The 16,661-nt window shown below is 36.9% G+C and overlaps 2 protein-coding genes across 2 annotated transcripts; one reads left to right on the top strand and one right to left on the bottom strand.

Annotated features, from left to right (window-relative positions):
* Nucleotides 1-4,609: 4,609 nt before the first annotated feature.
* Nucleotides 4,610-11,206, top strand: LOC100889343 (beta-1,3-galactosyltransferase 2). Its single transcript, XM_030979217.1, has 2 exons — nucleotides 4,610-5,024; nucleotides 10,998-11,206. Exons 1-2 carry the CDS (start codon nucleotides 4,610-4,612, stop codon nucleotides 11,204-11,206), a joined length of 624 nt encoding a protein of 207 aa, XP_030835077.1.
* A 2,487-nt stretch (nucleotides 11,207-13,693) lies between these two features.
* LOC105437546 (caldesmon-like) lies at nucleotides 13,694-15,202 on the bottom strand. The gene is made up of 2 exons (XM_011664252.2): nucleotides 14,211-15,202; nucleotides 13,694-13,757 (listed from the first exon to the last, which is right to left on the bottom strand). The coding sequence occupies exons 1-2, from the start codon at nucleotides 15,184-15,186 to the stop codon at nucleotides 13,702-13,704; spliced, it is 1,032 nt and encodes a 343-aa protein (XP_011662554.2). The 5' UTR covers nucleotides 15,187-15,202; the 3' UTR covers nucleotides 13,694-13,701.
* Between the last annotated feature and the right edge of the window lie 1,459 nt (nucleotides 15,203-16,661).

Here is a 16,661-nt window from a genome sequence, read left to right as displayed (position 1 = left end):
GTTCGTCCAAGCGTGAACACATACCAAACAAAATTGATACCAAATGATTTGAAATCAAACACTCTTTCATAAAATGTATAATAATTTACTGTTCATAGATGATTTTTTAAATAATTAGCAATTTTCTAGGTGTAAACTTTTTTTTGACTCACACGGTATAAACATTGTACACCCACAACAAAAAGTGAGTCATTTGACACATTTAAGCATAATTTTCGTGAGTCAGGTGTAAATTGACTCATTAGTAACAACCAATGAGTCTCTATTGACTCATTTATATTTCACCAGTGTGTAAATCATGAGCTGACGCATTTGCAAAATGCTTCGACTGACTCACATGGTCGTAAAAAATGAGTCAAGATCGACATAAGAGCATTTTAGAAGAAAAAAGTGAGTCAACTTGAAAGTGAGGCTGTATGCATGCGCGCGCATGCTTTCGTGACGTCATCCAAAATGCGCATTCTCGAGCCATATTTGAATTCCCGATCGACGACGCGACGTCGCCATCTTATATCTTGGATTCAGAAGAGTTTTGACTGCAGCTAGTGAAAAATTGGTACGCATAATTATTCATATGGTTTTAAACGATGATTTTTATGACTGGATTCGTGGGCTGAATCTTCTGATTATTATACAAATGATGCATGCGTTCATTTTACGATATCCGCACTCGAGTTGATGAGGCTGTGTGTAACTTAACTATCACTATGAACATGACTGACAATGAGAGCGGACAAAATATACAGTTCCTCAGGTAGACAAAGGAACATCCCTTACTGCTATTATGTAAAACTGTGTAGAACAGGTGTCACATGCATATTCACCTTTTTACATAATAGCTGTGAAGGGATGTTCCTTTGTCTACCTGAGGAACTGTATATTTTGTCCGCTCTCATTGTCAGTCATGTTCATAGTGTATAGATTCTACTGTATCGCACGAAGCCGTGTCGAATGAAAACATGCATGATCTTGCATCATTGTTTTATACAACGAAACTCCTAGATCCTTGTTATTTGATGTAAAACGAATTAATTCAAGATTGTTTCGTGACAGTATGGGTGACAAATAAATCTCAAGTTAAGGCTTAATTTAGTGCGTACAAAGTAGATTTTTCAGATTCGGGTAGCGGGACCACCGATTACATCGCTAAAATGTGATATTTTAGGATATATTTTCCATTGCAAATGTGGACAGTGACTCTGGCATGGTATGGTATGTGTGTGATAGGCCTAGGGAGTAGGGGGGTCTATGTCATGATACACCCACAACAAAAAGTGAGTCACCCTTACTCAAATTGATGAGTCACTGGTTTGTCCGTACAGCGAAACACTTGAAGGATCATGTGAGTCACTATGACTCGATACAAATGAGTCTCTTAGATAAATAAGACTCATTTGTATCGAGTCATAGTGACTCACATGATCCTTCAAGTGTTTCGCTGTACGGACAAACCAGTGACTCATCAATTTGAGTAAGGGTGACTCACTTTTTGTTGTGGGTGTATCTAGAAATTCATTGGTTCTATGATCAATATCTTGATTAAGTTAGTTAATATCGAAATCAACAGACTCGTGAGTGTTTCGTTGAATTCGTTGACATCAGTATTAGGTACTCTGTAAACACAGCCAACTATTATAGGTTTCATTTTCTCTTGATATATTTCAATAAAGACAGTATCACAATGATTACGACTAACTGATAAATTAGAACACAGGTTATAATCAATATCATCTCTTATATATAAGCTACTCCTCCCCCATGTGTGTTGAGTCTATCAATATGAATAAGAGAATATCCGTCAATATTAAACATATTAACTGAAATGTTGTTTCGAAACCATGTTTCAGCTGTTTCAACTGTGAATTTGTAGTCTATTGAACTAAGAAGAATTAAATAAGTCGTAATTGGAATTAACATGAAATATAGAGAAATTATCTGGAGTAGATAAATATTCTTGTACAAAATCATCAGAAAACATATATTTGCAGGAATCATTGGTTACATTTTTAGGTTGTAATGTTTGTGTAGACTTTAGCTCGTTATTAAGTTCATTCAGACTAAGAGGATTTATGGACAGAGAGTGATATTTGTCTTCATCGATACATTGCTCTAAGTGAAAGAAAGTAAATATAGATAACAAAAACACATCGTTGACTAGGTGATGATTGAAAGGAAATATTTCAGTGTTGCAATTAATACAAAATGCATCGTCTTTGAATGATTGTAATTTGTAACAGTTCTGACAGAGTAGTTAATTACCCCTCATGAGAAGAAAAAAAAGAAAACTGCTGCATAAAGTGTACCAAAAAAAAAATAGGAAAAAAATACGAAGGCCAAACAAAAAGGTTACCCAAACAAACACTAAAATATTTGAAGTCTAAGAGAGCGATAAATGTATACCCCTCATAAAGGTTTTTTTTAAACACACACACACACACAAAATGCTGCACAACGAACCCCCAAAAAAGAAACAAGGTAATATAAAGACTAATAATAAGATGTCCAAACAAACACGTACATATTCTAGGTCTACGAGAGCAGTGAAATATTATGGCCTGAAAAATATGAGATCACATTAGCTATTTCTCCAAAATCACACTCACTGAAAATATACTTAAATTCATAAGATAATTTATGGATACGTCATTAGAGTTCAAAAACAGGAAACGGATCTAATAAAGCCGACGTAGTAAACGGATCAGTGTCTACTACAGGTGTGTAGTAAAAGGCATATGGTGTCAAATGGTGTGAACCACGCATAGTTACCAACGTTCCTGATGGGGTTGACAAACTTTGTCGTTGTATACGATCCATTGTGTCAGAGATAAAGGAACTCCATAAATGAGATTTGCATAATTAATCGTGGGAAAAGATCGGTGTTTACAAACACAAAGCACATGGCTAAAAGAGTGATTGTACACGTGGATATAAAATACGAGTTGAAGAGGTTGAGAAAATCGGTAGCAGCATATATATAATACATACAGGGTTGATTGCTTATGGCAGAGTTCACCTTCACCCCTGGAATAACAGCCACGACGCTTGACGTAATTGTGCTCTCGGTCTGTACTCCAGAATAAGCTTGGTGCCAATAAGACGAACTCTTGTCGACATTTCCTTTAAATTGCTTTCTCAACTCGTAGGCTGCCTTTTTGAAGTGGTTGTAGCGTACTCGTTTGAGTGCCGGGGGTAGATCTATGCAAACTGAAATAGCCGGCTTCGGTCCTGGTCGTTTGTGCGATTGATAGAACGCTTTGAGGACAGCATCACGGTCGAATATTGACACGAATCGAACAATGATCAGGTCTAGGTTGGACGGTCGAGCGTTGGGAGATACTAAGGACTTTTAGATTTGCGTGGACTGATACGTGTGACGTCCATTCAAGGCAGTGCATTAAAAGGACGTCGATCGTAGCAATCCACGTTGTCTTCGTGCAAATCTAAAACTCCCTAATGTTAACGTCGGTTTCCGCGGCGAACGATGAGCATTGATGAATTGCATTTTCTGGACTTGATCTTCAGGTAGGCTATGCCGAGTTCGACGATTCCCTTTCGCTAGAATAGCGTGTGCGCTAAGGAACACCGTAAAGCAGAAGGTTCTGTTTACGATCGTGGATCTCCATGCAACTAATGAGTCACGCATCCTTTAATTAGATTAATAGGTCACATTCCTTATGTGCGGTTTTTGACATAGCAGTGAGGGTCACACGTTCAAGTGTATCAATTCCCGCCGCTGAATATGCCGATGATGCTTCAACTTCACGAAGAGAAGATTTGATATTTTATATTTCATCACGAACTGATAGTAAAGTTATTGTAACACAACCAAGTTTGTCAAGTACAATCGAAGAAAATTTGTCAAATTGGATTCAGAATTCCGACACCGCTTCTTCCGTATAGCGTACGTGTTAGAAATGGGCGTGTCACTGTGTTTGCCCGTAATGGTCACGGATTTAGATCTGGTATTTGATATTTTCAGTACACAGATGGACACAAATGTTCAATAAAAGCAGAAAATCCAAATAATCAAGTAAAAATTTACCTTACGATGTTAGCAGATATTTCAAAAGTAGCTTAGTTGTGGTAGATTTGGATTCCTGGTAGCGCCCTCTAAGATATGTTTGGATACATAGACCGGATCTGTCTGAAAATACAATATTATTATCAATAGTTAGCCAGCATACTAATGGACCCTACTCTTCTTATCAGTGGAATTAACCAGTCAACACGATGAGATATATAAAGAGCCGGCTTATTATTTATGTGTTCTGCATTGCTATTCCCATCTACCTTAACATATGCTCTACGTCGTATCGAGTAGAAAAAGTCACCAAAGGAAGATTACCACCAAGAGCTGGTTTTTCGAATGGGAAAAACAGAAATGTCAACGCTGTGGGATATAATGTCACGGCACAAGATATGCTACCGGAACATAAACCAAGTCCGACTCCATTGCGCGGATGGATGAAAAATGTACACTGGGAACCAGGAGCTGAGCTGGATATATATGACTTTTTAATCAATCCTGTCGATAAGTGCAATGCTGGAAAAGGTAATATCACATTACTTGTCTTAGTCAAATCAGCACCAGGTCATACTGCACGCAGGAATGCTGCCAGACAGACGTACATCGGTGGAGCCCGGTGGAGCCGCAAAATATAATGTGTCCACGAGGTTGTTTTTCATCGTGGGAGATTCCGAAGCACAAGACGAGAGAGAAAACATTCAGGAAGAGGCCCGAAGACATAGCGATATCCTGAAGGTGGGCTTTCACGATAGTTATTACAATCTTACCGTCAAGCTCGTCATGGGATTTAAATGGGCCTTACAATTTTGCAATAACAGTGAATTCTTGATGTCAATGGATGACGATGTCATGGTTGATATCGTGACCCTGGTCAACGACCTGGACGCTTTACCCCCGAATGATCACTCTCAATTCGTGCTGGGATCTAGGGTAGTGGGGTTCAGTCCAGAACGTAACGTAAATAATAAATGGTACATACCAGAGGACATCTACCCTGGTAAGACGTGGCCTCCATTTCCATTCGGGCATGGGTATGTTATGTCACATCACGTAGTCGAAAAACTGTATCTGAAATCCAGAGAATACCCAGCGAGAATACCGTTTGACGATGTTTATTGCGGTATACTATTGGACAAGTTAAACATCAGAATTGTTGACCGACATAGATGGTTTAAAGATCGCCACCCGCAAAAAACAGGGAACGATTATTCAAGATTGAGCTATCAGCGCAGGAAATGGAAGAAGCTTGGAAATTTTTTGAAGGAGACTTTGAAAAATAGAATTCTCGGCCCGTCTTACACCGTGGACCAGCATGCTTTATATACAGAGTAGCAATTGATCCGAATCAGTCGCAAGTTGGCAGTACGTCTCCTATCTTTATTTAAATAGCTGTACATAGCTGGCATTGATATCGTTAGAATATCGATTTTAAAATAAAGTAAAGTATAAAGAAAAATAAAGTACAGAATTAAGTAGAATATCAAATAGAAATACAAATATAATATTAAGGTAGAATGCAAGATACAATAAAGAATAGACTATACAATAAACTAAAAAGCAGTATATTTCAGAGTATATTCAAGTCTATGATGGTTGATGTAACAATTTCTTTTTTTCAAATTAAAGTTTAGCAATATTTATTTATTCTATTTATTATTTATTCGGCACTTTCAAGAAATATCACAATGAAACAATATAATCAAGGTGATTACAATATTTGAATGACAAAAATTATACAAATACAAATTTTTGTAGCAATATTCTGAGTGCAAAAGATGGCGGCCAGGGAAGAGGAGAGCAATCTTAAATGCCCGATTTAAATTGATAAATTAGATTAAAGATATAGCTATCTACACACTTGGCGCTATTTATGCCTATTGAGGAAAACTTGCAATGTATTGTGTATTTTTTATTTTAGTTTCATTCTAGTGTTTATTACAACTTATGAATAACATGTATCATTTTCCAGATATCTTGAAGAACAATTGTAATATGTTGGATTGTTCCCCTACATTGTTTTACATATACATGTATATCATTGTATCATACTAAATTCAAAAGAGGGCCGCAAGAATAATATTGAACAAGACATATGACACACCGTCGGCTGATTTGTTCACAAGTCTTAAATGGATGACACTAGACAAGCGGTTTGAGTTAAGTCGCGTTATGATGATATATAAATGCGTTCATAACTTAGCACCTTCTTACCTTCAGGTAGGCTTAATCAATCCTAATGATGTACATGAGCATCATACAAGGCAAATAGACAGTGGATGTTTACGTGTGCCTAGATTTCACACTGATTGTTATAAGTGTAGCCCAATTGTTTCTTCCATATTTGAATGGAATAAGCTAGATAATTCATTGAGAACGGCTTCCTCTGTCAATTCATTTAAGAGATTGTTTAAACAAAGTTATAATTTGTGAATGGCTCAGCCGTACATACACTACGTGCATGTTCTGTAATATTTATATGACTTATTCACATAATTGCGACTTAATTAATATTTTCCTATTGACATTACTGTTTACTAGGTTAATGATACATGTTTATTTTGCAAACGAGTATTATTTTTGTAACTGTTCTGTATAAATGTTATAAACGATGTAAATATGTTCATTCAGGGCCCCATGGAAGACCACTACTTGTTGGTGAATGGGCTACCCTGTCAAAAGATTAGAAATACATAAATAAATAAATAAATAAATAAATACTAGATGTGCAATGATGATTTAATGAGTATAAATTTAGTTCTATGAAGTTTGAATCTTTGGGGTTTATAATACATCGGACACAAACAATGATGATACTGAAAACCGTACAATTGTTCTGTTCATTTCATGACACATAGCAGATATAGGAGAATTGATGTTCTTTTTTTTTAAAATTGGATTTGAAGTTATAAAAGTGCAGCTACCGTGTGGTAATATAGGCCAGTAATTCAATATCCAGATCATTATGAATTGATGTATTACAAAAAACATTACATATGAAGCTTGTAAACATCAGCCTGCTTATGTGGAGAAAAATAACTGATGCTAGACACTACAACGAGAGATTGGCTTCAAGTGTACTTAACCATATGCACCCGTCCTCAATAGTTTCAGGTGGTGGTCCAACTCTCCTGAATTTCAAGTGTTATTTATTTGTTTTTAAAACCGCCTGTACTATTTCTACAGGTTTGGAGAAATAATATTACCAGGTGGTGGAATTTGTATTCATATTTAGCATGAGCAGGTGTCCATGTGTACTTATTTCTCCACAAAAAAACTTGTTAAATAAAATTTTAAAATCCAAATTTCAATGGCCAAGTTTCATCATTTCACGGCAAATTGTAATGCATGGTAATATATGCTTGCTTGGGGGTCATATATTCAAATGATAATAATAATGATAATAAGTTAGAATAAACTACAACAGTAGCGTACGCAGGATTTTTTTCAAGGGGGGGGGGGTTAACATTTTAAAATCGGGCAACCACTCAGCCTTGAAGATTTGACTTTTTGCTCCGTTGGGGGGGGGGGTAAGGTCAACTTTTTTAGGTTAGCTATTGGTATGATTTTTTTTTTAAATTTTTTTAATTACAAAAAAAAAAAAAAAAAAAAAAGGGGGGGGGTTTCTTCAAAATACACACATTAAAAATACCAAATCCCCCCCCCCCCCCCCCCCCCTGCGTACGCGCCTGACCTACAACATAATGCATTTAAGCGTTTTAATGAATTATGAGGAGAAATGCAATGTATTCTTCCATCTATGTTATATTCCAATGCTTGTACCATTGTAAGGTAATTACAGAATAAGTATTCAATAACGTTACTTGTATAGCGCATATCACTAACACAAACAAAGTCCCTATGCGCTTTAATAGGAAAGAAGGAAATAGAGATAGGGCACAATATAAATGAACATTTAAAAAATTCTAATAAAATTCTAAAATCCAAATTTCAATAGTCAAGTTTTATCATTTCACGGAAAACTGTGTTTTAATTCGTATAATAATGCTTTGAAGTTTAATTCTGTGTTTAACAAGTAATTAAAAACAGCTAAAAAGAGAGCAAAATTTATTAGAAGTCAGCATGACTTGGTGTAATTCTTGAGCTCAACTCTTTATTTTAAAAGACGTGATATTGCCAATTGCAATATGGATTGGTCTTAGTTTTGTTTTTGTCTCTAAATATTATATCATCAAAGACTTTGAGTAAATGCATATCGGAACCTTATTAATTGTCGGAGAGGAACATCTCATCTATTAAAAAAAGCATCCTTTTAAAGAGAGAGAGGGTCATCTGAGTCATCAGCCTATTTCTCGAGAGGGAGAGAACATGTTTGAGGGTAGGCCAATATTTATTTATCTGATGCGACACTACGCGACTCTTGCTGAAAAAAAAACTCTTCAATAGGAAGAGCGCCATCTGTAGGCTTTTTTTTCATTGACGACTAATGTCCTGCAACCAACTCATCCCCACTTTGCCTTGATTTTAAATCATGATTACTAATTTAAAATCGTGAAAATGCGGAATTTAAACTCGTTGACACCCTCTCTCTCCCTCCCTCCTCTCTCTCTCTCTCTCTCTCTCTCTCTCTCTCTCTCTCTCCTCATTGGAACAAGCATGCGATCGCTAATCTTTTCTAAGTCTCAATATTCCCTTTCCTACCCTTTCTTCCTCTTCCTCCTCCTACCCTTTACTTCCTATGCCTCTCCCCCTCTCTCTCCCTCTCTCTCTCTCTCTCTCTCTCTCTCTCTCTCTCTCTCTCTCTCTTTCTCCCTTTTATTTCATACTGATGCTTTCACAATCTTGCAAATTGCCAAAGCCTTAAATGTATAATTTGAAATGTGGTGTGTGAATGATACCAATCATGGGAGCAACTGAATCAGATTTAATTGTGCAAAATATTGTTTGTTTCTTTATTGATATATCGATCATTACCATGGCAACCTTTTAACCATGTTTTTTTGCGAAAATAATTGTTATGCACTACCCTACCTTTTACTAAATTGGTCCAAAGACAAAACAAAATCTGCATTTGACCTACAAAGCATAATTTGTTTAATTCATTGTAGCATCTATTTCATTATATAATTCCAAGATTTGGGGTCGTGGTCGAGAGGTTACGTCGCCGGACTGTTGATCACAAGTCGGGGTTCGAGTCCCACCGCGGCACTAATGTCCTTTGGCAAGACATTGATCTACATTTGCCACACTCAACCCAGGTGATGTAAATGGGTACCTTGAAATGCTAAAGCGCTGTAATGGCAGCACAGCTAAAACCGGGGTAATAATCTCCAAGTTTGGAAGCGCTTAGAGACTTAATCCTGATTCGCGCTATATAAAAGTATTAGTATTATTTTTATTGGTTTCTCTTATTGTCTCTGTTTCTGTTATTAATGAAAATACACTAGCCATCTGGCTATGCAATTTACACCACAACATTTAATTCATCGGAATTTCAAACAAATATATTGATAATTATATATTGTATAAGTTCAATATATAATTTGAATGCAAGTATGGTTATAATATTCAGATTTCTGTATACATGTATGTGCCAAGTAATCTGCCACAATGTACAACGATGGTGACACGACAAATGCTCCGGCGGCGGTTGCTCTAGGCTTTATTTCATCAGGGATGTGGGGTTGGGGTTGCATTTGGGTTGGGGGCTGGGTTTGTGCTTGGTGTTGGGGTTAAGGTGCGATGTAGGTTTCCTGACCGGGGTTGGAATCGGGAGTTTGATCCATGTACTGAATTGCCACACGGAGTAATTGTAGCCGGAGCAGGTGTCATAGAAGCACAATTATGCGTTATATGTACAAAACGAATTGAAATTTTACTACCATAATGTTAATACGCGTATGTATTACGTGTAATTTTACTTTGTCACTGATGTATACTTTTTTCTTTTTTTTTAAACTGCAATTCAGCTCTCGGGCCGCGAATGTTTTTTAATGAATTAAAGCATTCTAAATAAATAAATAAATGAAATAACCTTTTTGAATGTGAAACAATGACAATTCACTTTATGAAACTTATGTACAATGTGTTGGGTATTATACATTCAAAGTTTATATTCTGTATACCACTGGTTGTTCATTACTTTAATATTCATTATTATTCATGTTTTCGTTATTGTTTCATGTATTCATTTACTTACTTATCTATTTCAAACTGGCGGTAGGTACAAAATTAGAAACGAGCGTTGCAACTTTTTTAATTGAAAAAGTTCGATTCTTCTGCTTCGAACTATTCTTTTAAGCAATTAAATGAAATGTGAAATTCGAACATTAAATGATTGACCATAACTAATATTTTTTGAACAGATTAAAGTTTTAAAATATATCAAAATTGCTCCGGCTGTAATAAGTGACTATTGTAAGAATTATTAACATTAATTGAAGTTCTATATCATGTTACTTACCAAAAGAGAAATCGAAATCTACTCTTTAAAAAAATCACGTCCTGCATGCCATTCTTGTCATATAAAAAAAAACATAGTTGAAATTACTGTTCTCAGCCATTCAGGTAATTAATTAATACATGTAACACCAAATGTTATAAACAAATCAACTGGATTTTTTCCCGCTTTCGACGCTTAAAGATAAACTTTAGTACTGGTAATGCGATTGCATTGTGAAAGAAAAGGTGTGGAAAGGATCAGAAACAGTTGATCATGTAGCATGCAAGTATTGGTGTGCACTGCAAGGTTCTGGAGTCATCAAAATCATAATAAATTTGACCGAGTCTTGGTAAAGTAACAAGCACTGTACACAGAAAGCTATATATGGGACAACACACATGGTGTCGGGGCTAGTACTACCTTGATTTCCTTATCTTTCTATGCGCATTACTCAGCCAGTATACATTTTCTTCCAAAATTGTTTGACACATGTCATTTATTTGTAATCTTGAACATTCAGTGTAAGTTTCGTTTGATTCTGTGAGAATTAATTTTCTTTTTTTTTACCAGAACTGGAGTTTATCTTTAACGTCCAGTGCGGGACGCTTCATCAGGCCGACTATACCGACGGGTCTTTAAAAGGTTATCAGAGAAGGGCAGTTCTTTTCCTGACGTTCATCGACCGGAGCGCCATGTTCACGGGTCAAGAATCATATGGCGTCAAGACCAGTCGGCCCGATGAAGCTTCCCGGAGTAAACCTGAATCGTCGCAAGCTTAAATGTGTGTTAGTAACTTGGCTTGATGAAGATTCCTTGGTAATCCCTTATAAACTGAGTACTCTCTGGGGAACATCCATTATTATCTTTACGAAGAAAAGGAGCATTATTTTCTCCGGGAATGGATCAATAAGAACGAGTTGAGAAATTAGATCTTCTTCTTCTTCCAAGATGGTGGATTCCTCGTCGGGTTTTCCACCAGAAGATACCAGTTGGGCTATCTCAGACATATCTTCAGGTAAGTCTTGCATTTCTTGGCTTGACGATTGCTCAGCAGGTTGAATGCTACTTACATTGGTCATTACATCACCAGCTTGAACTTCTTTAGAGGACATGTCTTCAGAAGTCACTTTAGATGCATCCAAGTTCTGTGTACTGCTCTCCGGCGATTTGTCAGGATGTGGACTCCTACTTCTATCTGTCAAGTCCTCCTGGGTTTTGGAAGCCATGTCTCCCGTATGCCCATCTCGAGGAGTGTGGTCATTACTTGCTGTAGCTTCCTGAAGTACCTGGTTATCAGTTTGTCCTTTGGTCTGGTCCTCTTCTAGAGAGGCCTCATCTTTAGTAGAGAGCTGCTGATCATTGACGTCTTCTTTTTCATATTCAGCATCGATATGTTCTTCTACTACACCTAACCGGCAGCAAGAAAGCAAACAAATAATTAAGTTATTTCTCAAAACACATCGAATTGGAATTATTATGATTGTGTAGAACTTATCGCAGTGAATTTCAAATTTCTTTTATTTTTATGTTTACCAGGTAGAAGAAGAGAACTTAAAGGCGCTATCTCACTGAGCGGTGAATGCTTTCGAACGTAGCGAATTTAGGGTTTCGCCAGGGTTCGTAAAAGTTTTCAAAAGGTTGCAAGAAAGTTCGCAAACAGTTTTTCTTGTCTTTGTTTCGCAAACAGTTGCAGGCGTTTGCCAAACAGTCGTAAGCGTTTGCAAAACAGTCGTAAGCCTTAATTGCAAACGGTTGTAAGACGACGTCGCTCTTTGTTATCGCCAGTTCTGTTTGTTTCGCCAATGCTAGCGACCACGTTACCATATGGTTCCTTTATAAAAATCGACCCATTGAGTACCAGGAGTTCTCAAAAGGTCTCAAACGTTCACAAATAGTGGCAAAGGATTGGCAAATAGTTGCTAATCTTCGCAAAAACTGTCGCTAACATTTGCTTACAGTCGCTAATAGTCGCCAACTGCCTTTCGCAAACGCTTTCAGAAACATTCACTCAAATGTTGCTAATTGTCGCCAAACGTCACTAAAGGTTGCCGATTTTCGCCAACATTCGTCAGAAAAGTTGGCGAATCAAAATTCGCTACGTTCACAAGCATTCGCCGCTCAGTGAGATAGGGCCATAAGCATTTGTTTGGTTTTTTATTCATTAGGAAAATGCTAACTAAAAGTAGTATGTACCTAAACTCTCTTTTCCTATATTTTGTCTGCATTACGTCACCTTAGTATTAATATCAAGAGTGTAAAAATGAACTTCAGAAAATTAGGTCAATTTGACTCGAAACACATGAACCGTATTATGAAACTACAATTGTTCTTAATGAAATTATATCTTTACCTCCGCTGAGATACAGGTCTGTAAGGTTGACTAAGTTGGCAGCTTGCAGTGCCTTCGTTAGCTCAATCCGTTCATCTTCCCTGGACACACCTCTTCTCCATTGTTTTAGCATATGACGAGTTCCATCACTGGTAACACGATTGAACTTCACATTGGTCATGAGCGCTCTCTGTATATCACCATGTAGGATTCCCAGCTGACCAGCAAGGCTGTCGATCTTGGCTTCATCGTAAAGGTCGTCAGCTATCTGCTGTAATATGCATGCAAAATCATCATCTGGGGGCTCCTCTCTAAATGATTCACAGTAATAACAAAGAAAAAAACATGGAGGCAGTCAGAGAACTTAGGTTTGACGAATCAACTTTAAAATTGATACAAATCTTTACTTAAGTGAAGAAGAAAAAAAGGGTAAAAATACGTTCTTCCGGTAATGAGACTAGAGGATTATTTTATAATATAACTCTAATGAGACTAGGGGATTATGTTATAATATAACTCTAATCAAGAGTATTTTATTCTACTAGTTTCATTACAGAACGTTTTCATTGTTAAACATATAGCAGCTGACTGACACAAATAGACAGCGATCTCATTTAGAGACCATGCTCACATGCTCAAATTATTGATTTAAATTCATTAAAGGATTTCACTTTATTAATGCAGCTAGGATTTTTATGTTTTTGTTGATGAGTTTCAATCTTTTATTCACTTCTGCCTTTTACATAATCACAGGTGGTCACGAAATGTCTCAACATGATTTTGGATTCATAGAACATAAGTGCTGCCGTTCTTTTAGAAGTGCTGTAGGCAGTCTAGCACCACTCATTTTACACACCAAAGTACATTCCGTAGTAGTTTTGTCACTATAAGAGAAATAATGTGTTCATTGTCAATTTTTCATGTAAAGAGTAAAAATATTGCATCTCACCCTGTTAGTAACCCTGTTAGTCCGGTTGAATTATCCTCAAATGATGATGTGCCTGTCATGAAGGAATGAAGTCAGTTTGAAAGAGAAGTGAAAAAAGAAGAATATAAGATACAAATTTGGAATTTTCTCTATCGTTCACTGTATCTCTATGTTTAACAGAAATACTGTTAATATTAATACTTATCAATAAGCATTACATACCTCGAGTTTCCTAGGATAATGTGATTAAATGGCGTTATTTTTGGCATAATATCAACAACAACCAACAAGAAACATACATAAACTAAGGTTTGGGACTATCTTGGACTGTGATAAGCTTGGTATTCTAAGTAATTTCAAAGTAGCAAAAATGGGGTAGGGAGCTATAAAGACCATTATTTGACTTGATAAGCTTCACATTATAAATACTTCACAAAATGGAAAAAATGGGATGGGACTAGTATAGAATAATGTAGAAATTTTAAAAAAAATAAAGGAAAATGAGATTGAAAAAATACAGTCTTACCACTCTGAGCTTGTTTTCCAAAAGCCACCCAGCGAATGAAACTCGATTGATATGTCTCTGCTTTCCTCTTCTGCTCTGCTGATCGTATCTCACTTTCTAGTTGAATTTTGGTTCTCAGCTTCCATGTCCTACGCTCAAGTTGCTCCATAAGCTGTTCCTTATGATCAAGCTCCTTCTTCCAACTTAATTCTATTGACCGTTTTTCCTTTTCAAATCGCGCTCTATCTCCCTCTGTTCCTTTCATTAATTCTTCAGCTTGCTGTCTTAGAGTCGTCTCGTTTCGCTTCTTCTCCTCTAGCATTTTTGTCAAAGTGTCTTCCCGTTGTAGCTTAGACACTAATTTCTTCATCATTTCTTCGTTGTCGGTCTCTAGTCGCTCAACCTGACGTCTTGCCTTCTCTTCTGTCCCCTGTAATTTTTCAGCCATTGTTTCGATACGCAGACCCTGTGATTGTACTTTCTTTTCAAATTCCATCTCCCTCTGCTTGTACGTCTCCATTATCTGTTTTGCTCTTTTCTCGTTTTCCATCATTGCCCTTTCACTATGTTCACGCCTTTCTTGTTCAACCTTCATGGTATCTTGTAGTCTTCCATTTTCACTGACTATGCTTGCGCGACTTGCACGGGACTCGTTGAGTTCCTGCTCTAAGTCTGTAATTCTTCCTTGGAGTAACTTCTTTGCTTCTTCTTCTTCTTTAATGTCTTCTCCGTGTCTCTTCTCTGCTTCTGTGACATCCTTTCTCCCTTGGTTCCATAACCGCTCAAAGCTGGGTAACGAATAAAGCTGTATTAAGTCAGCAAAAATCCCTTCGTCACCTTTTTGAAGGCATCCATGAAGGAGGTCAAGCCACTGCAACCCTTTCTCATATGAGAGAATGTCATTACTGGGAGGTAGGTCATAGATGTCAGTGATCCCGAGCTTTTTTAGTTTATTTTTTGCCTTCTCGATGACTTCACTTTGCCCGGTAGTTTCCATGGCACATATAGGGACGTGACCTATCCAAAAGAAAACGAATCAGTTAAAAGTAGTTGTTTAATCGACTCATGACCTCTATATACCAGACATTTTTTAGGAGGATGGGATGTATTTTTACACCAGAGTAAGGATCGAATTTGTAAATTTCCATTCACATCTTTCAAATATTGCCATTACACGTGCTGTATGCGCATAGAGTATAACACCATTTTCTAGGATTGTAAATAGAACTGGTGAGTGAGAGAAGGATCGACGGGGAGAGACAGGGAAGAGAGAAGAATGATGAAGGAAGGAGACTGCATAATTAAGAGCCGAAATAGGGAGTAAACATCGATAGTCAGGAGATAGTTATACATGTTCAATTATGAAGATGAACATTTGTAATCACATAGGCCAATTATATGATAATACAGGGCTGTACAAAAAGAGGAAAGTATCAGCATGCTTGCACAAGGAAGGGAAAGGTATTTAATTTACAAATTGAACGGACAAAGGCCGTGTGAGAGTTCACGATATCAACTTGATCGAAATTGATGATGTGCAACCAAGGGCTTGATAATAATAATATGGTTTATTGTCCTACCTAGCGTAACGAATTATGGGCAAACTTACCTGTAAACCTCTTGGTTGTCTTGATCCATTGTTGGTACTGGTCGAAAGTAGACGGTCTAATAAAAATGAGGAAATGCACAGATTCAGAATCGTTATTATTACGTGGTGATGATTAAAGAGTTAATAATTTAAAAAATGCACACAATAGTATGGAAGAAGAAAAATCACGTAGGACTACATCTTATTTTGTTATTTTTCTTCAAAAGTAAATTACGGACTTAATTTCGAAATTCATTTCTGGTCAGGGACTAACATTTTTAACTTTTTTATCATTTGTGTAGAACCTGAGTACTACAGGGTGAGTCAGAAAGAATGTCCCACTTTTTAAAAGTTGTATTGTTTGAAGGATGAATATTTAATTAGGGATTTAATGATATGTCTTGATAGAGTTATCCTCCCAGTACATTTAGGTACCATTTTTATTTGAATCCGTTCACGCATGACTGAACATCAGACAATCTTTACAAGACTGCCAGATTTCACTTGCGCCAACTTACTGGGTGGTGAATAAAACAGTGCATTGAACAAAGACAGGCCGACAGACACACACACACACACACACACACACACAAATACACACACACACACGCATACGCACGCACACACACAAGCACACACACACAAACAATTTTGATTATGACGATGATGATGAAGATGACGATGATTATGATTAAGATTAAGATGATGACAATGATGATGATATGGTGGTAGTGAATGTGTACTAAAGGGAAAGATTGTCAGGGAAATGCCACTTAAACATTCAGGGATCTTGATAAAAATCAATGCTTAATCAGAAAAGAAAAAAGAAAAGAAATTCTGAGACATTTGTAACCGTGTGTGTTGTCTGTGTTTGTGTGTGTGTG

The sequence above is a fragment of the Strongylocentrotus purpuratus genome, unplaced genomic scaffold, assembly GCF_000002235.5.
Source record: "Strongylocentrotus purpuratus isolate Spur 01 unplaced genomic scaffold, Spur_5.0 spur5_scaffold_10, whole genome shotgun sequence".
Lineage (NCBI taxonomy): Eukaryota > Metazoa > Echinodermata > Echinoidea > Camarodonta > Strongylocentrotidae > Strongylocentrotus > Strongylocentrotus purpuratus.
Note: the sequence above shows the minus strand (reverse complement) of the source record. Positions and strands in the feature narration are given on the sequence as shown.

Coding starts and splice junctions, on each gene's coding strand:
- LOC100889343 (XM_030979217.1), top strand. CDS start 4,610: ATGCTGCCAGACAGACGTACATCGGTGGAGCCCGGTGGAGCCGCAAAA. Junction 5,025..10,997: donor ACCAGAGGACATCTACCCTG/GTAAGACGTGGC, acceptor TTTTTTTACCAG/AACTGGAGTTTATCTTTAAC.
- LOC105437546 (XM_011664252.2), bottom strand. CDS start 15,186: ATGGAAACTACCGGGCAAAGTGAAGTCATCGAGAAGGCAAAAAATAAA. Junction 13,758..14,210: donor TGGAAAACAAGCTCAGAGTG/GTAAGACTGTAT, acceptor CCTTCATGACAG/GCACATCATCATTTGAGGAT.